The sequence below is a fragment of the Glycine max genome, chromosome 18, assembly GCF_000004515.6.
Source record: "Glycine max cultivar Williams 82 chromosome 18, Glycine_max_v4.0, whole genome shotgun sequence".
Taxonomy (NCBI): Eukaryota; Viridiplantae; Streptophyta; class Magnoliopsida; order Fabales; family Fabaceae; genus Glycine; species Glycine max.
This window is the reverse complement of record NC_038254.2, coordinates 2,635,753-2,657,013: the sequence shown is the minus strand read 5'-3', so window position 1 is coordinate 2,657,013 and position 21,261 is coordinate 2,635,753. Positions and strand designations below refer to the sequence as shown.

Genomic DNA, 21,261 nt, shown 5'->3' with positions numbered 1-21,261 from the left:
TAGCTTGTAATTCTTGAACTGAACAGACAGATATACGTTATGGATCATTGACTTTTTCAATATGAGCCTCCTCGATCGTCCAGCCTACTAGGAGAATGTAACGAGAGCGATTTTCCTCTATCTAGTTTCCTTTTTTTCACAGAAATACAAAAAATAACAAAAGTAAGTTGATAAAATCCTAGAGACTGTTAAAATGGATAAAATTATAATGAAAACTACAAGAGTGATGATCTCAAGGAATAGGAAGATTAGAGAAGAATCAAATGTAAATTTGCAATTTTATTTAAATGGTAGATGGAATGAGCTAGTAAGCACAATCACAAACTTCCAATTTGAACTTTGAAATAGAAACAATAATTTATTCTGAGGACTAATATCACTCTCTCAAAAGCAGATAAAAGTATAAAACTTAAAAATATCACTCTCAAAACATAGGTTAAACCAACAAATGACGTTTAATGAAAAATATTAGGCACCCATCGACCAAAATGAGGACGATGTTGACGAGGCGAAGGTGCAGGAGTAGGTGATGGTGGTAGAGTTGGAGGCAGTGTTTGGGGTTGAACTGTGATAACAAGCTTTTGGCCAGCACTGCAGTGATCTTCAACACCACATATGTACCATTTTCTGCCAGGAATTGCCAATACAATACGGTCATTTCCAGTAGACAATGCTTCACTTGCTGGAGGAATCGTGCAGCTCTGGAATGCAGTTCCATTCACTTTGAACACATTGTGTTCTCCAACAGCATAATTGAATACTACAAATTACAAAACGAATCGGGTTTTATTATGAAGCACTTTACTCTATTATCAATAATATGACATAAGAGTTTAAATTTAATCGAACCATTGAAGGTAAGAGTTTAATTTGGATATATTATCAGTATAAAAATTTAATCAATAATATTATAATACATGATCATTTATGATTAGATGCATGAAACTATTTAAAACTTTACATTTAAATTCTTGAACGAAATTAGCAGAAGCGAGCAAACTATAAAATAATTTGATGAGTTGAACTTACCAAGTACATCCCCAACTTGGAAGGTCTTATCTGCAGCCCAAGCTGCATAATCAAAGCCTATTGTCCATCCATGACCATCACCAACTACGAATTCCTTGGCCACAGCAACGGATGGGAGGAAGATGGTGGCAATGACCACAAGCATGCTGAGTGGTGAAAGAGCCATTAAAGACAACTTAACTTCTCTGTTATGACTGTGTTGTTAATAAATCTCTATGTTACTCGTGTCTGGTGGCAGTGTGTATGTTTGAACTCGTATATATAGAGCTTGGAAGAAGAGAATTCCAATGCTGTGATGTGAGTGATTCTATGTTGGAGACTGCAGACACGGACGGCTATGGACGGCATGCAGAAAAAAGAATTAACTTGATTAGCAAACTGTCGTGTGTGTTGAATGTCAATACTCCAAAAAGTGCTATGTTATATATATATATATATATATATATATATATATATATATATATATATATATATATATATATAAAAGCGGTTGAAAAAACCATGTTAACTGTTTTTGAAATTGAATTATCCTCAAACCTAAATTTAAAGATGGTGTTTGAATCTACTATTTTATATTAACTGGTCCTCAAATGCAAGACTATTTTAATTAATTTACATCATTTGAAAAAGTTAATTATTTTAATTGATAATATTAAATTTGTTAACAATTTATATTATTTTTAAAATTATTGGGGTTTATCATCTTATTTTTTCATTTAATTAATTTTTACCTAAATAATTAATGTGTGTTTGTTATCATCTCCCATTCTCATTGGAGAGAGAATGAATTTATCTTATTAATTTTAGTATCTATTGTTAAGTAATTAAGATGTTTTGGTAGGAAAAAAATTAATATAAGAGAAAATTCAAAAATAGTCTTATAAACCAATATAAGGGACAAACAAATTTGAATAAAAGATTTTATATTAAAGAGCCAAAGGTAGTATTTTTTATTGGGTCACTTATCTTTTGAATTATCCACTGCTTATCAAGCCTATTGAGTGTGAGAAGACATACCGAGGAAAAGTGAAAAACTTAAGTGGTGCATTAATTAGATGTAAAATATTTGGAGTTGAATAAGTCTAAGGAAGCCTTATAGGAATTACTAACTAATTTGGTAATTCATTTATTTTTCTCTTCACTTAATTAATTAATAAGACTTCTTCTATTATCCCATCCTAATAAGTGAGAGTGTAACTAAACATATTTAATCATTATAAACATTAGAAGAATTAATAATATTATAATCATTACTTTTTTTTATCTCCTAAACAAATATTCTTTTCACTTAGTTCTTAGTTAAATAATGATATGAAATTCTTCCTTTATTCCTCTGGGAGTCAACTTGAATGACAATTCAATTACTACATCATGATAGGATTACACTTGATCTATAAGTTGAATCTAACGTAAAATAAAATATTAACACACATGTAAGGTTTCTTAATAATATGTAATTGTCTCACTTTTTGGGTTGCATGGATCTAGACCTTTCATTACGGACTGAGCAACCTACTTCTCTTAAAGATACAAGTTCCTTTAGAGAATGGAAGTACTTTGAGAAATGAGATCACTCAAATCGAATGAGTCTAATCATCATTAAGCATGACATTCCAGAAGTCCTTAGGGGTGTAGTGCCCAAAACACACACAATTTAAGTTTCAAAAACATCATAATTGAACCAAATGGCATAGTCAATTAAGGCATTTCCTTCTTTTCAACACTTACAGGGAGAAACCACAAATCACCGAACCATGATGCAATTTCTTGTCATCGTTAGCTTTAGGTTGTGTATAGTACCAAATACAATGATAGAAGAATTAAGCATCATATCTATCCATGAGTTGAAAATGACTTAACAAAACAAAATACTTAACACGATCATATCTATCCATGAATTGAAAATGATTTAACAAAACAAAATACTTAACACAAGTATTTGAAGAAGAAGAATTCCATGAATCTTCCAAGACTGTAGCAGAAAAAGATAAACTAGATTATGATAAAAATCATACATGAACTTTTATGTTAAATTGTCAAGAATATAAAAAACAAGACTCTAGCATAAGCATATCAGTATTCATGGATAATTATAAGAGAAAGAAACAATTGGACACAATGATCTTTCAAGTCTCTATGCACAATCCATCTTGATTTTCTTTAGAGATGAGATGTTAGAAAAGAAAATTGATACGTCTGACTTGGGGATCATAACCTTTTTTATAATAATTAAGTAGTCTTTTAATATTATATGTAGATTTACATATTAAAAATATCTAGCCATTACCTAATATAAAATCTTATCACAATAAAAAAATTTCTATGAAAATCATATTCTTATCTTCTAAAAATTATCCTGAAATATGAGAATTCAAAGAAAGACCATAATATCTTATGACTTATGTTTTCCTTAAAATTTTAGTTTTAGTCTTCAAAAAATAGAAAAAATAGCTAATAATTAGTAAATATAAAAGTTTAATAAAATTAATTATGTAATATACATAATATAAACTAAGGGTAATTTAGGAGTTATATTATTGGGTACGGTATGGATAGGTATATACGGATATCCGTCCCCGTCCTCGTTTTAAAAAAATTGGATATTACCCATACCTGCGCTTGATCAAAGTGCAGATTTCCCATCAAAGTCAAAGTGGATGCGGCCGATATACTCGGATATAGGAGTTTGTTTATCATGTCTAAGTTGAGTCACTCGCATTGCTGGCCCCTTGACTCTTGCCAAGGATCTTTTGTTAGATGGTTCTTAGGGACCTTTTTTCATTCTAAATGCAGATATCATTTGTGACTATCCACTGAAAGAGACTTTCATATAGAACGTGGTTGAGAGGCTTTTATGTTGGTGACTCAAGTAATATATATATATTTGCATGTTAGATTTTTCTTTTTCATCTACTTCATAAGGCTGTTGAACCTTCTAAATACGACGTAGCTGTTATGAACCATATCACTGGACTGGTTCAGAGTTTTCAAGAGAAACCGTAACAATTGTTGGTAACAAAGTGGAGTCTACTTGATGAACCCCTCGGTATTGGATAGAATTGAGTTGACACCCACTTCTTTGAAGACAGAGGTGTTTCCAAATATTGTTTCTGATAGAAAGCTGTATGCAATGGTCTTTCCACAGGAAGGATTTTAGATGGAAATTGGACAAAGGGACTATATTTCTGGAATGAGACTCTACCTGAACTGGCTGAGGAATAATTCTCTTAGTGAACTGGCCAATGACCCTCATACATACTGTGGGAAATGTGGTTGTGCATGAGACTGCCAAATTGGTGATGCATGTCAAATTGGTCCATCCTGGATGTATCATTGAGAAAGGAGTTGGGCTCAAATCTTACACTGTTATGTGAAGCACTCGTGTTAAAAAGCATTTTGTTATATCTGACAATGTGATTTGTGTTTGATTCTTGTCTACTCTTTGTTATTTGCATTGTTGATCAGATAGACTCGCTCTCTAGATTTTCTCTCAGGCGAGTTTAGATTCTTGATTTTGGTTTTATCTTTTTCTTTGGTATTCTCAAGTTCTACACGGATTGCGTAAGTTATCTGAGACAATGTGATTTGCGTCTAATTCTTGTTTACTCTTTGTTGGATGCATTGTTGATCCCATGGCATATCAAACACTTTCTTTTTGTATGTTCCAAACGCGCGCACCACCTTTTTTTTTCTTTCTTTATAGCGAATGTATAAATATTTATATATTCCATTTATTGTTTCCATAAAAATTAACCAAATAATAATGAAAAAGGGTTTAGGATCCTATGGAGTTTTAAAAAAAGAATTGCAACCACATGCAGTATTAATCCAATTTCCTGTTTGAAGCTTACGCTTTTTTGTTTCCGCTTTATATGAGTTTTATGTGTTGTTCTTTAATCTGGTTCAGGGTTAAATTGTCTACAATGAAGGCAATTCACAATGAAGGCATTGATTCTGAGTGGAGAGCGTCAAACACCCTTTAATATATTGATATATATGCAAGCTTCCCAGGTGTCTTCTTGATTTTGCTTACATCAATAAATTAGGGAGGAATTTTGTTTTTGAATGCATGCGTTAGTGAAGTACCACTTCAAATTCATGTTTATGATTCTCGTAATTTCACCAATCTTAATTTGTAGAGACCTTATAAGTTCTAGCTTGTAGGTACCCATTTCACATTTTGCCTTCAGAACAATTTTGTCTTGTTTGTTTTCTTTTTTAAAGTACTAGCTTTGTTTCAAAATAATTATTGTCTATTTTATACCTATAAAAAATTAATAAATAAATAAAAAAGTGATAATTTTACAATTTAACCTTATATCATGATTAATTCATGATTTAATTATATAATTGATCTTTTATTAAAAATTTAATTGAGTCTCTTAATTATTGAAAAGTTTAATTAAATCATCAATTATTAAAAAAAATCAACCATATCCTTTATTGTTTAAAACATTATAATTATGCTCTTTCAACCAACTCTGTTAGTTTAATTGATAGAAGTTTTGTAAATAGATATTTTTACATAATATAAATAATCTTTTTACATATATTGCAGCCAATGTAAAATATTATCTTTTTACATTCATTGCTTTTGATGTAAAAAATTATTGTTTTACATATGTTGTATTGACAATAAATATAAAAATATTTATTTTTGTCAATTAGATTAATGAAACTGATGATGAAAAAGATATAATTATAATATTTTTAATAATTAGAGAATTTGATTGAACTTTTTAATAATTAAAAAATTAAATGAATTTTTAATTATAATTAAAGGATTAATTATATATATATAAGCTTTAATGTATTTATAATTTTTGGTGTCCATCATTAATATTATAAAGGATGTAAGTAAAAAATAATAATTAATATTACATAAACAAAATAAAATGACAAATATTATTTAGGTGATATTATTATTAATATTTTAACAAATTTGCGGCGGAGTTAAACTAAGCTGCCCAATGGCCAGATTTATAATGACTTGCTTGCTATTCTACAAAAGGATAAAACCAAAAGTCAACGTCTAGTTTGGTTAATTACATGAACCTCCTGATGGCTTTGACTGCAATTTAAAGAAAACAGAAAAGAAACTTGTCTATATGACCACCATTTCTTATTTTCACACAGCATTGGTATTTTTTATGTCTAAATCCACAAACTTTTGTTTAGTTTGTGCAGTAAATCCAGACATAAATGAAATACAACTTATTTTTAGTTATTTATGTGAATTTCTGAATTAAGGTCATTATACCCCGGATATTAAGTCAAACTTTACAGGTTCGGTGCATGTTTGTTTGTAAAAGTTAGTTTCAGCTTATAGGGATATTCTCATATGTAAGGGATGAATGTGAACAATAACTGGAATCTAAACGGACTTGATACCATGGATGCTTGCTACCTTTTAGGGATCTTTCGGTTGAAGCAAAATTGAAGTCTTTTGCTCATTTTTATCAAATTCTTTAATGAAAAGTTAATTACATAAAATCTTTTAGTAGAAGCAATTTTACACCGTTATTATTTAAAAAAATTACACAGTTATTCAATAACAAATTACAATATATTATAAGGTTATAATAAATATTTTAAAATTCATATAAAAGATGACTTATTAATAAGTTGATAATGTAAATTTTTTACACTATTAAACTCATTTTACGTAATCTTAGCGACAACATACTATTTTTTTCATGAAATTTACAAAAAGCTTTCAAAAATAAAATTATTAGTTGTACCCCCAAAATATAAAATTATTAGCTATGTTAAAAATTTGTGAATTTCATAAAAGAAAAAAATATTACAGTATTATATATTAAAATTAAATCTCACAATAAAAACACGTAAAGTAGTCGTTTTGAATTATTAGTTAAAGTTCCTTCGTCTCGTATTTTTCTCAACTCTACCGACAGCATAAACAGGTTGTCTTCTTTCTTAATAACAGTCGTGGCTTGGAATCAAGAAATCGTTTTTTTAAGAGGAATCCAGAAATCGTTATTTGACTGTTGTAGCGTTTTTAAAAAGACCTATCCAAATAAATCTATCTTTTAATAAACACATGAATTTACTCAAATTCGTACACAAACGGTTTTTTTGTTGCGTAATTATAAAAAAAAGGTAAAATTTAAATAAAATAGCAATTGGTTTTGCATTTAAACCAAGAAAAAAAACATCTAGTTTTTCATCCTCACACAAATGTTTTAAATTTATCCTTTTTCATCTTCAAAATAATTAAAATATATTATTTTTTGACTCAAAATAGGTTATATTTATGACTTTTTTACATTAATTATATATATAATTGATATAAAAAAAATATCACATTTGATATCAGCTATAGGTATCCTTGATATAAAAAACTTGATGTTTATATCAATTATATGTATAATCGATATAAAATGTCATATTAGGTTCAAATTTATTCAAACTTACTTTTGAACCAAAAAAAATGATACATTTCAATTTTGTGAGAAGGAAAGATGCTTTGAAAAAAAAAATAGGAATGAATTTCAAATATTTTCATATTTATGAGGATGAAAAATATATTTTAGGAAAAAAAATTATGAATAGCTAGATTCGTCTTTGAAAATGTGAAACGCTAATAAGTTAGTATTGAAGGATGAAAAATTAAATTTAATTTCTGAATATACAAAAAATATGACAAATTAGTCCTACAAATAATTTAATAACAAATAAGTCCCTAAATTTTGCAACTTATATAAAAAATTGATCCTCGAAAAAATTTATTGTCAAATTAGTCATTGAATGTTACAATTTGATGATAAAATTGTTTCACAAATTTAATGATAAGCCTAATTTATCGCAATTTTTGTTAACTTAGAGACTAAATTTATATTTTTCATTTTTGGAAACCAATTTGTTATCCCGTCATATTTTAAATGATAAATTTAACTATTTCCTAAAAAAATTATTAAAATAACGATAATACATGATGACTTATTTTCTAGTATCTTTCCCTAATTTAACTTTGGACTTTGAAAGTGTGATTCAATTTAGTAAAAATACAAATTTAATTATTAAATATGTAAAAAAATACAACAAATTAGTCTTATTCTTAAATTTGTGAAATTATTTTCATTAAATTATAATATTTAAGAACCAATTTAAAAATATGTTTTATTTTTTGAGAATCAATTTAATATTAAGTTACAAAGTTTAGAGATTAATTAATTATTAAATTATTTATAAGACTAATTTATCATATTTTCTATCCATTAAAAAATTAAATTTAAATTTTTTATCTTTTAAAAACAATTTGTTAACTTCTTGCACTTTGAACAAATTTAGTCATTTACCATTTAATAGACTGAGGAAAGTAATTTATCAGAGAATTTAATTTGGAATTCATTGTTTGGATATTTTTTATGAAGAATTTAAAATTTTGGAATTTTAAAACAGAATTTTAAACAATTAAAAATTTGGAAGAACATGTATAACTAGCATATCAACCATATTTTTTTATTCATTTTTTTCATTTTCATAATTTTAATTTTTTTTATCCAAACACAAAATTTTAAAAATAAAAAAATTTCAATTAAAGTATTTAAAATTCTTAAAATTTAAAATTTCAAGAAATTTTAAATTTTTCCATCCAAACACACTCTTAACAAATTGTGCATAAAAAGAAGAAAGAGTTAAGGAAGAAAATGAAACATGAACCCGTAAAACAAAATCAAAGCTGAAGAGGGAAAGCTAAACTGCCACCATTAGTGAGCGAAATCGCAAAAGCCGTACCCACCGACGCTTTCACCAAACAAGGCCTAAGGTTCCTTGACAGACTGAAAAGGGAATCCAATTAATTATGAATTAATTATAATAATTAGAAAAAAAAGCGTGCATGGTTATAGAATGTATAGTTGGCGCGTATATAAACAAGGATGATGACGAGCGGTGGCCAACACCATCGTAACACCTCACGTACTGGACCGTTGGGTTGTTCTTCGAGACCCTCTCTGACTCGCCGGGTTGACTCGCTCGAGTTTGGGGGTTTCTGATTCACCCGGGGACGGATCTCAATTTTGTCTCAGGTGAATTCTGCTCTCTTCATCTTTGGATTATTTTTATTTTTTATTTTTTATTTTTATGTTAGCATTCTGCATGAATTAAGTTGAGGTGAATGAGTTATCAGACAATGTAATTTGCGTATGTTATGATTTCGAATTCACCGTTTCTGTTTGAATTCGTGTTTACTCTGTTTTGTTGTTTCTTCACATGGTGTTTGTATAATTGTATTGTGCTTTAGTCTCATTCTATGTTAAATTATATGAAAACAATTTTGTATGTATCAGATCTGTTCTGGTATTAATGCTTCATTTATGTACCTTTCTTTATGTGTTTTATTTTTGGTTTATATGCTATGTAATTTGATTTCCATTTTCATGGATTTGTGTCCTTCCCTGCTTTGCTTCAATTCAAGCTTTTGTGGTGTATTGTATGCAAATTATTAAAAATATAAATACAACTGAACTTTCTGATGCCGTGCACGAGATAAGAGTAAATTGTATAGGGTTCTCATATGCAATGCAAAATTGGGCTGGCTTTATTGAACTTGGGTCCAATGGATCTAGGAGATCCATACAGCACAAGTTACTTGTAAAAGTTAGCTTCAGCTAGATAGAGACCAACAAGAAAGCTTCAGCTAGATAAATAATCCCCTCCTGTATTTTCTCCAAGATGTGCTCTTTTTGAGAAATTTATTCCTGATAATAATACAAAGAAGGAGCTTTTTATCCGTGTTGATGTAAACTCAGTTCTATTTGCTCTAATGCTATGCTCAATCTTTTGCTTGATGTATATATATAATTATATACAGGAGGCGAGTAAGTGTGAGAGGAAGCCTGAAAAGAACTAATTTTGACAATATAACTATACACAAATAGTCAACAATGATTATCCTTAAATCCAATATCAACCATCTATATATGGTTATATGGTGAGGATTAACTGCTTTATGAGAGTACGCTCAATGTTATACACCATTTTGTGCATTTTCTTTTAGCTCAATTCTTTGACAGAGCAAGCAATGTAGCAAAAGATGACTGTTTGTAATTAATAATATATCATTGTTTCACATATCCGTATCTGTAGAATATTTGTTTCTCTAAGCAATGCACTTTACTCTGAAGGCTTCTTATGTGAAGATCTTTTTATCCAAAAGTTAAGCAGGAAATCTTCTTAATTTGAAAGAAGGAAACAGCCTCATTATGAAATTATCAGCAGAATGCAAAAGTTTACAATGTACCACAATTCTGGTTTATACATAGCACCGCTTATGGATAAACCTTTTGCTGGATTGAACCGTTTTTGTCGTTCTCATTAAAAGCTAGTGCCATTGTATAGCTGGATTTTGTCTTTGTTTTCACATCACGCTAAACCTTACGTGTCATTTTACTTTCCTTTGTAGATCTATGATTCTTGTAATGACACATAATCTGATCTTCTTGTTTCTTCTTTTGGAATTTGGACGAGTGTAAAGTTAACAGGGTCTTACATCTTAAGCTTCTTTGACAGACTGTTCTTTCTAATTTAAGTTACCATCTTTAGCTGCATTCGTGTCACGCTCCTTTGAATGCCCGTCACCTCAGGTGCAAATTCTTTGCCAGTTGTTTAATTTTTACAAATGTCAGTGACGAGTTCCATGCAAGTTCTTTCCTGGCATGCATATTTATAATAGAGCAGAGTGAAATTTATTTCTCATATTTGAGTTTGTGTTCTCTGTTACTCCTTGATCTGGTTCTAAAGTTATAATTTACAGGAAAAGCAAAGGGCATCATATTACTATGAAGGCACTAATTCTTGTTGGAGGGTTTGGAACAAGGTTGAGGCCATTGACACTCAGTGTTCCCAAGCCTCTTGTTGATTTTGCTAACAAGCCCATGATTCTGCATCAGGTAAGGCATTTTTTATGTCTCTTTTCTTGAAGTCTTACATCTGTGTGTTACATGAGTAAATTAGAGATGAGCTTTTAGGGAAATTCTACATAGCCAGAATTATTTTTGCTAGAATTTTGTACTTGTTTTGTATTTGTTCTCCTCGCCATCCTATTGATGTCTGTGTATGCACAGATGCATACTTGAATATGTGTGTGCCTTATATGTATATTTGTCATAAGTATTTCTTAGTATACCACCCTGCTGATTTATCTTTTAATTATACTTGATTTACAGATAGAAGCTCTCAAGGCCATTGGCGTCAATGAAGTGGTACTAGCTATCAATTACCAACCAGAGGTAAGGATTTCATATCCCCTCACCACGCTATGCTGTTTTTTTTTTCTTTACACGAGATTAATGTAAATAAAGTTTCTTTATTTGACTTTTGCAAAATTTCCTCTTGCAGGTCATGTTGAATTTCTTGAAGGAGTTTGAGGCAAAACTTGGTATCAAAATCACTTGTTCTCAAGAAACTGAACCGCTAGGTACTGCAGGCCCCTTGGCTCTTGCGAGGGATAAGCTAATAGATGACTCTGGAGAGCCATTTTTTGTTCTCAACAGTGATGTTATCAGTGAGTACCCACTTAAAGAAATGATTGAATTCCACAAAACCCATGGAGGAGAGGCTACCATAATGGTGACAAAGGTAACAAAATTGAAATGAATATATATATATATATATATATATATATATATATATATATATATATATATATATATATATATAGTGCATATTATATATTATATATAATACAGATTGGAGCTTTCAATATTTATTTTTTCATTTATTTATACAGGTCGATGAGCCATCAAAATATGGTGTGGTTGTGATGGAGGAGACTACCGGGCAGGTTGAGAGATTTGTAGAGAAACCAAAGTTGTTTGTTGGCAACAAAATCAATGCTGGAATCTACCTATTGAACCCCTCAGTTTTGGATCGAATTGAACTGAGGCCCACTTCTATCGAGAAAGAGGTGTTTCCAAAGATTGCAGCAGAGAAAAAGCTATATGCAATGGTCCTGCCAGGATTCTGGATGGACATTGGACAACCAAAGGACTATATTTCTGGCCTGACACTTTACCTGGACTCGCTGAGGAAAAAGTCTCCTTCTAAACTGGCCAGTGGTCCTCACTTTGTGGGGAATGTCATTGTGCATGAAACTGCCACTATTGGCGAGGGATGTCTCGTTGGACCTGATGTTGCAATCGGTCCTGGCTGTGTTGTTGAGTCAGGTGTCAGGCTTTCACGCTGCACAGTTATGCGAGGAGTTCGGATTAAAAAGCATACTTGCATATCTAACAGTATCATTGGGTGGCATTCCACTGTTGGGCAATGGGCCCGTGTGGAGAATATGACTATCCTTGGAGAAGATGTCCATGTTTGTGATGAAGTTTATAGCAATGGTGGTGTAGTTTTGCCCCACAAGGAGATCAAGTCAAACATTCTAAAGCCAGAGATTGTCATGTGAGGTTACTGTCTTAAATTCATAGCATGTGATTAGGAAGCTCTAAGTTTGTGTCTGAAATGTGTTTGTTTGTTTCATTTGTTTTTCCTTTTTTTTCCGCATCCCAATCCGTTTCTCTTTGTTACGTATTGTACAAGTCAATTTCGTTTAGTTTAGAATGAGTGATGCCATAATTTACAATGTTGAAAGGTCTGTGTCTTTGTAAAGGGTATAAAGTTGGTTTACTGTTCCTAAGTTGTGTAATATATTCAGTGTTGTTTATCTCTCTTTTTTTTTTGCCAAGATTTCTCTGTAATTATTTGAGATTAATTCCGCCAACAACCAGATAATGGTGGGCCTTTGTCATGAAACAGAATTTTCCTAGTCTTAGGTATATTTCCATATTACGGATCCTGATGGGTGTGCATATGTGTTCTGCACTTTTCATTCTGTGTTGGATCCACCCGGGACCATGAGAGACCCAATTTGGATCTTATTCAGCAAATTTCTTTCAAGCCTTTCTTGAGTCAAAATTCTAATCTTATATTTACAATCCAAAAGTCTACATAAATAAAACTAATAGGATTCAAAAAAAAAAAAAACTAATAAAGCAATATATGATTAATCTAGTTCTTGCAGTAATATGATTGTGAAATTTGTAATTCACGGGACGAACGTGACATTAGTTAATGATAACCATGGTAAATTTTCAGATATGACAATCATTTAGCACATCTAGAATGTACGGATCATAACCTTTTGTGCCGGTGAGGAGGCAACACCAGTATCTGCCATTAGAAAGCTCATGAAAAATTATCTACCTAAAAAGCATTTGAGAGTATATTAGGCAACAGGAGATTCGAATTTTCACCTTTTCCATGGGTGCGGTGCGGATTTGAATCTCCTATTGTCACTTTTCTCGCTTAGTAGACAATCAGGAAGCTTTTTTAACCGAATACTAAATGTAAATTGATTGATGTCTATGTCCTAGAATACGTTATTGGTAGGAAACATGGCTACTTAGCATCTTTCCAGTCGTCTAATACCCCTTGTTCTTCTTGTTGGTGGTAATTTCCACCTATTTTAGATTTTTCAGTGTTGTATAATGTATATTCCTATTTTACTTAAACTTTAATTGAAGCTGTAGTATTTTATTTTTTTTTACTTACACCTGTCATATAGGTGTAACTCCTATTTTGTTGTTGTCTAACGATTTATCCTGAGAGCACTAGATGATGACTAAGTCGGGTGTATTAGATTTGTTGACATTAAGTAATAGCTGTTAGACCCTTGAAACAAATTTTGACTTTCAACATGTTATAATTTTTTTTGTTGAATGAAAATAGTAGAACGGGAAGACACTCCCAACACTATGGAGAGCGCCAATAACATGTTGGGACGGCTAGCAAAGGTTCACCTAAAAGAATTATGCTCGAATTACAAGTAGTTCCACCCAATTGCTGCTACTCAATTAGTCCTTCAACATTAAGGGTAAAATTGTCAAAATTAATATTTAATTATTAAAATTATATATATAAATAATATTAATGTCAACAACTTAATTCTTCACTAAATACAGTTAAAAACATTAGATTCATTTGAATCCAACAAATATTATAAAGTTAAATGATCGATCTAACGATTAGAAAAAATTGAAGTGAAATTTATTTTTATATATATGCACTCGAGAGAAATATAACAATGAATAATCATGAATTCCTTTTTTCACTCAAATATTCAATCAATTTGTTGTTTCCAAAAATAGGTCTTACCCAAGTCATCCAAAGGATATTTCAAATTTTTTTTTTTGAAGAAATTTGCTTCAAAAGTTCATTTTGCAACGTCTGCTGAAAAAGAAATGACACAATATGCCTACTTAGCCAAAAAAAAAAATCCTCGTATCCTTTGCATTTCTCTATATTCTTAATTGCATTGTATTTTAAAATTTAATATTGATATTATTTATTTATGAATAACTACAATTCTAACGTTGGGGAGAAAAAACATTCATACTGATTTTATAATAAATATTTATACTGACGTTTAAATTTATAGCAAAAAAAAAACTCACACAATGAACATCAATTTTCTAACGTTGGGGAGAATAGCAATTCCCTTGTATAACATCTTGAACGTAAAAGCAGCAGCACCAGATAGCATAAATATCCCTCCTCCACTGAATTGTACAACTTTAGCCCCACTCTAGAGAAAATAAAGCACAGCCTAGCAACCCTCCTTTTCTCCCATCCCTCCAATCCATGAATTTTTACTTGCAACAATCATGAATCATATAGAAAGGTCTCTGTGAGTGTAGTTAACTGCTTTGTCACCATCCACTATTTGTCCACTTCCTTTGAGAATCCTGCACACAAGGAAATGAATGGTTGTAGTGTCAGTTATTATCCTTTTATAAGCCTATTGGTATGTTAGTTTGTATATGATATAACTATTCACATATCTTTTGTACCTTGTGTGATTCTAATAGATCATGTCAACTAAATAAGAGACAGAATGAAATGGCTAGTTGTACAGGAAACTAAAATGTTTGTACTGTTTCTAAAGTATTATAATGAATTAATGACCATCAAGCTCATACCATCTGGTTGTTAACAATCCATCAACTCCTACTGGACCCCGAGCATGAATCCTGCTTGTACTTATTCCAACCTATAAAAGCCAATGACATGAGAATTATGAATTAAATCAATGACTTTAGCATAAGAGAATGATTATTAAAAGAATGTAAAGAATATCATACCTCTGCACCTAGTCCAAATCGTGCCCCATCACTGAATCTTGTACTAGCATTGTGGAAAACAGCAGCACTGCCAATACAGCAAACATTATTTGCATAGCTATCATTGTACAATGTGCTGATATCTCAAAAAGGGTTGATTGCTTACAAGAAAAAGGGTTGTTGTGTTTATTAAATACATAACTCAGTCATAAAAGGCAATTAAATTACACAATAATGAAATGCTGCAAAGTAGATAATGTGATTAGTAACACAAGATAATAAGACATTATATTTCAAATATTACCTGTCTACTTGGCGTAGAAACACATTGGCTACTTCATGATCTTCTGCAACAACGGAATCAGTATGTGCACTGCCACAAAGGAGAAAATGTGAAAAATTTCAATCTAAGCCTACAGCACGGCTACAGATCTAATTAGATGGATGAAAGGAAAATATGCTTCCAACACATTATCAAGAAATAAAGAGTGGCATGCCTTCCATAAAGATTTATATGATCAATAGCTGCATAAACATCATCCACAATTTCAACTGTGCATGCCAACGAATTGTACTCATGATGTAACATACGAGCCATTGGAATATTTAACAAAGGACTTGCCTTGGGTCCTCCATACAATGTAACACCTGCATAAATTTTAAACCATTTCAGCATTCCAGAAACCTTACAAACTACACTTAACAGTGTATTTGACTTCAAGAAACCATTCTTCAATCAGGGAAAAGATGTCAGTCAGATAATTCACCAGTCTAATAGAAATGTTAGCCAGAAGTCATACCTTCTGTCCGTAGGTCAATAATAATACTATTGAGCCAACCTTTCTCTACCAAGTCCTTGTGAACAAGAAGAGTTTCCTAAAAATTGAAATTTGAAGAGTAAGAAAAAATAGCCAGCAAACAAAGCACTGCCATCCAGTACATAGAAATTACCATGGCATTGCAGCCTGCTGGATAGTCTATTTTTGCATCTAGTACAATCCGCCTTGCCATCTCCAGATCAGCAGATTTATCAACATAGACATGACAAATTCCATCTGGTTGGACAATAATGTGGCCTTGTTATGGCAAATTCTTTTGACAAAAGGATTTACCATATCACATTAAGCATTTCTTGCATGTTAAGCAGAAAGGTCTTACCTGCATGACCCAGGACAGGAATTTTAGTGGAACTCTTGATCTGAGTGACAAGTTTGTTGCTGCCTCTTGGAATCACTAGATCAATTACATCATCCAACTGAAAGAAAAGTAGAATGCAAACTCTAGCTTTTGTTAAAGGTACCAATGTTCAAAGTGAGCAGGACTATAAATCATAAATGAATATCTACTTTGTATTCACCTTAAGTAGCTCAGGAATTTCTGCTCTTGATGTCACAAGTCCAATAAGTTTTGAGCCAACAATATCTGGTATGGCTTCAGTAATTACCTGATATTCCAGCAATGACAAATTGCCCAGAAAAATGTTTATTAATGAGCCTGCAAAAATCAAATCTAATTTAAAAAGAAAAAGGTTCACAAATTATCATTTAATTTGAAACTATACTTTGTGCAAAATTGCATTTGATCGCTTAGCCTCCTTGCCTCCTTTCAAGAGAAGCCCATTCCCACTTCGGATTGCCAAAGAAGCTATCTGTTCAGATTACATGAAGCTACTGGCTTAGGATGCAGATAAACATAAAATTAAAAGATATTCAATCTAGACTTTTAGTTTTCTGAACTGCAACTTAGACATCTTTTTTAATCTAAAAAAAAAGATTAATCTTTTTATGTGATATGAGAAGAATGCATATTATTATTTTAAAGTAAGGCCTGATCCACGGCATAGTAGGTAATATAAGTTGTCCAAGCATGTCATCTAGACAGCAAATTGAAAAAGAATCATAAATAAAGGCAAGAGGAAAGGTAAAAGCGAGAAATTGAGAATAATTAACCAGGTATTAACAGAAGGTGAAAAAGAAAAATGAAAATGTTAATTTACCTGTACTAGTGCATCAGGGCGAGACTCAAAAACAATTAAAAGAACTCCTAAAGAAGATGATGTTTTCTCCAAAATCAGCCCCTCTGCAAGCTAAATAAAAAGGTAGCTGTCAGAAATATTATAGATCAATAACTATTATTAAAAATTAAAAATTCAGTACAATCAAATGTCCTTGAAAAGCTTCTTCAAAACATCATAAACTATGTATTATATGAACAATGACTAAGCAACAATTGCAGTCCCATACTGGGGAGTTCTGACAACTTATACAATATTTAAATAACACAACTCATTTCGTTGTTTTTGACAGGCGTAATGTAAAACTAGAATATGTAATAAATACAATAAATAAAATGGAAAACAATTCAACTTAGCATAATGTAAAACTACCATGACCTGTAATATATAGCTATAGCAAAGTTTTTATTACCTCAGTTCGTTTTAACACTCGACCAATTGGATCTTCCATGTTTGCAATAATTCGAATGTTGTTAGCAAGGCTTGCAAGCTGTCAGTTATCATGATTTATTATCACAAATTTTACAGTTTGTTGAAATTTAAATCATTATGTACAGTTAGGTAAAATTTAAACAATTTCTTTAGGTGAACTTTCTTGCCTTCTCATTCTTTAAAACCAGTCTAGCAACCAAGGATTTTTCATATCCTGCTTCTTTTGCATCAGCAACATCAGCTTCATTTTCAATCCTGATCTCATTTTGATGTGCTTCCAGGGCATCAGCTATTTTTAGCAAAATTTGTTTCCTCTCTTCTGAAGATAAGGCCTGTAATGGAGAATAAGGAGATCAGAAGGCTAAAGTAGGAATGTATACTGGCAGCTCAGTAGTATTTGTTTAGTGTTAAGACATAAGGAAGACCTGAAGCCGTCTGGAACAGTCCCTAGCTGCAACTGCCATCTCACGAGCATCAACCTCTTTTACCGGGGCCCATTTATGTGCATCTTTATGGAAGAGGGTTCCAATCCGTTGTCCTTGGAGAACTTTAATGATATTTTCAGCTGCATAACCACTAAAATGTGGCAGAACCAAGGAAAAACCAATTTGCAAGATGAAAATCAGATAAAGTGGGTAGCATAAATAATGGATTTCATAGTGTTCTTGGAATTAAAATTTCTGTTTTAATATATCAAAAATTGAAAGGGGAAATTTTCAAGAGTGATCTTTCCCATCCTTGCGCATGCAATGCACGCATGTCTCATTTAAATTTAATGACTAAACATGTGGTCAACAAAAAGTCATCCAAAGAGAAAAACAAATAGAACAAATCAAGAGATAACTGTATACAATATTAAATAGATAAGAGCCTTTTTATTTCCATTTCTCGAAATAGCCTGTGGTTTAGTGAAAGTTGTGATTAGTGATTTCACAAGTCATGTCCTAAATAAAATATTTCTAATTGAAACCAGAGCCACTTAAAAATGATTTAAATAAAACCTAAAGAAGGGATACAAATATGCTGTCAATAGCAGTGCTTTTGAAAAATGAAAAACCAAGTTTCAGTTTTAATTTTTATAGGTAACATCGTATAATAGAGCACCTAGTAATGATAACAGGAATGCCAGCTTCAGCTGCATGAATAGAAGCCTTTACTTTAGCAGTCATTCCACCTCTTCCCACTCTAGACTTGTCTCCAAAAGTAATTTCACTTTGATGCTTTTCCTTAATGTATGTATGAATAAGTTTTGAACGTGGATCACTTGGAGGGCCACTATAGAGACCCTCTACATCACTCAACAAAATAAGAAGATCAGCTTTTAATTCCAATGCCAATAAAGCTGATAAACTGTCATTATCCCAAAATATGCCAGAAGAATCCTGCATAAAATGATTTAGTGACACTTTAAGTATTCTCTAGTCTAGTCTCATACGTCACCTGTTTTTTTTTTTATAAAGGTGCATAGCTTGAAGCAATCAGCTCTAAGATTAAGTTCTGCTCTGATAACAAACCAGACAAGTAGAATAACAAACCTCATATGGAGCTTTCCTAGTACTAACTGCATCGTTCTCGTTGAATATGGGAATAACTTTTAATGCTAACAATGATTTCATAGTTTCGCTGAGCTGCATTCTGAAATCTTTGTCTCTAAAATCATTGTCCGTCACAAGAAGCTGAGCAGATGTCACATCCAGCTGCAAGACAGGTAGAGAAAGGAGTTAACACATCACTGTCAGCTATCCTAAAATAAGGCAACAAATTATAAGGAAAATGAAATGGCATTAAGGATAAACAAAACAAAATCTTGATGACATTTGGAATTAGAGCGAGCAAGCATAAGATGATAGTTCAGTCATGAACATCAATCAACAACAATTACCTGACTAAACAAAACATCATAAAGAGCCATAAGGCTGTTTTGTCCAACAGCAGCACAAGCCTTGCCATCAAGTTCAACTTGCGGCTTCTGAAGGTCAGCAAAGCTGTGACATGTCCCATGAAAGACCCAAGTAAATTACAATTTCAACCAACCTCACATGTGCATGCTGAGAGAAACAAAACAAAACAAAAACAAAGGTGTTACAACTTTATTACCTGCTGTTAATTAATTTTCTGTATCTAAGCCTTTGGCGACCAAGGCCAACAGCACCTGATGACACCAAAATAATCTCATAACCAAGAGAATTCAGCTCCTTAATCTGCCATTGATTTTCAAATGGGTCACACATGCCAAACTCAAAATCCAATTTTTATTCCTTGAACAAACAAAAAAAAAAACTCAAAACAAAAATATACAAAAGCAACCTGCTCACAGAGTGCCCCTAATTTTCCAACAGCTAACCTTCCATCTTGGCGAGTGACCACAGCAGTCCCAACCTTAAAAAACCAAACAAAACATCCTTAACCATTTGCATAATCCTATGGTTCAAGCATTGCACGCCAACCATTTGTTACACAAAAAAAAAAAAAAAAACGAAACAGCATAGTGATAGTAGTTTTTGGAGAGTGAAGAGAACCTTGATTATGATGCGCTTAACATCCTTGAGAAAATGTCTACAAGGATCTGTGTTCTCCATATTCTGACCAAACAGACTGTGTTTGTTGTTCAGTGTGGTTGGCAGAGAAGAAAGAGAGTGTAGCCGTGAACAGTTCTTACTTCTTAATCTTAATGTCACGTGTTGATAAAAAGGTTAACACTTTACACTATCCTATCACCACATATATTTTTACATTTTCTTTTATTTATTCTTAATTATTACAGCCTATGGTTAGAGGAATTATTCCAGATAAATCCTAATTACTGTATACTCTTTTGGTCTCGAATCATACTTGAATTTGTCTTAATAATGACAATCGTCTTATGGAGTAGTTTTTTATTCTTTTTCTATCATTTTCCCTCGCTTAGTTTTAAATTTTTATAATTGGATTATTATATATATTATTCACGTTTTTTATCAGCTTTTTCTGTATTGTCAAAATATTTTTTATTTATAAAAATCAAATTCAGATATAAAAAATTATAACAACTCATGCATTCTCATTAAAACTTATCTAGTTATATAAAGAGTGAAAATTCTTAAAGGATTTATTTAGTTACAAGTTGATAATAAGAAAAAATTGTGTCCAGAAAATAGATTACAGTGGAGTACGTTTTGATTTTATAAATACAACTTTCTATATAAAAACAAAATAAATGATTATACACTCTAAAAAAATGAAGAATAAGACTGGCCTAAAGTAAAACCAAAACGGAAGTAGTGTAATTGTTAATTAGTGTTACCAATGCCTCACATTAATTGATATTTATTGTTGCTCTTCTTTTCCTAACGAAAAAGGTTGCAGAGAATTGCAGGCAATCTCATTTTAAACCTAAGTCCACACGGTTGAATGTTTTTGAGCCAACTGTCATATAAGCCACTAGAAATATTAAATGTGGGTATAATATTTTACTATTTCTTTTCCAAAAATATTATGACAGATTGAACCAACAAGCATATATTTTACAGCTTTAAAGAATATCTTATTTAATGTGACTGTATATATTTTTTTTACAGGAATATGTGACTGTATATTAAAAATGATTAATATATGTATAAAACAATTTAAATTTTAAAAATTCAAAGTACAAGATTAATTTTTTAAAAG

The 21,261-nt window shown here is 31.3% G+C and overlaps 3 protein-coding genes and 1 pseudogene across 8 annotated transcripts; 2 read left to right on the top strand and 2 right to left on the bottom strand.

Annotated features, from left to right (window-relative positions):
• Nucleotides 1-374: 374 nt before the first annotated feature.
• LOC102660119 (blue copper protein 1a) lies at nt 375-1,195 on the bottom strand. The gene is made up of 2 exons (XM_006603039.4): nt 1,030-1,195; nt 375-760 (listed from the first exon to the last, which is right to left on the bottom strand). The coding sequence occupies exons 1-2, from the start codon at nt 1,193-1,195 to the stop codon at nt 456-458; spliced, it is 471 nt and encodes a 156-aa protein (XP_006603102.1). The 3' UTR covers nt 375-455.
• A 171-nt stretch (nt 1,196-1,366) lies between these two features.
• LOC100799352 (probable mannose-1-phosphate guanylyltransferase 2) lies at nt 1,367-4,457 on the top strand (annotated as a pseudogene).
• Nucleotides 4,458-8,701: 4,244 nt separating this feature from the next.
• On the top strand, nt 8,702-12,717 carry LOC100818016 (glucose-1-phosphate adenylyltransferase family protein). Of its 6 annotated transcripts, none has more exons than XM_041011647.1 (6): nt 8,702-9,080; nt 10,564-10,637; nt 10,808-10,943; nt 11,220-11,282; nt 11,392-11,631; nt 11,783-12,712. In XM_041011647.1, exons 3-6 carry the CDS (start codon nt 10,833-10,835, stop codon nt 12,452-12,454), a joined length of 1,086 nt encoding a protein of 361 aa, XP_040867581.1. In that variant the 5' UTR covers nt 8,702-9,080; nt 10,564-10,637; nt 10,808-10,832; the 3' UTR covers nt 12,455-12,712. The 6 variants fall into 6 exon arrangements, with proteins under 6 accessions (XP_040867581.1, XP_040867579.1, XP_040867578.1 ...); XM_041011645.1 differs by having other exon boundaries at nt 10,552-10,637; XM_041011642.1 differs by having other exon boundaries at nt 8,708-9,080; nt 10,536-10,637.
• A 1,999-nt stretch (nt 12,718-14,716) lies between these two features.
• On the bottom strand, nt 14,717-20,192 carry P5CS (delta-pyrroline-5-carboxylate synthetase). Its single transcript, NM_001251224.1, is given in 20 exon segments — nt 14,717-14,792; nt 15,027-15,097; nt 15,189-15,255; nt 15,472-15,540; nt 15,665-15,815; nt 15,968-16,043; nt 16,119-16,222; nt 16,326-16,422; nt 16,525-16,611; nt 16,729-16,815; nt 17,164-17,253; nt 17,594-17,671; nt 17,781-17,945; nt 18,039-18,189; nt 18,718-18,995; nt 19,149-19,310; nt 19,496-19,598; nt 19,711-19,814; nt 19,921-19,992; nt 20,133-20,192. Coding segments are annotated over 20 exon segments (2,148 nt in total).
• Between the last annotated feature and the right edge of the window lie 1,069 nt (nt 20,193-21,261).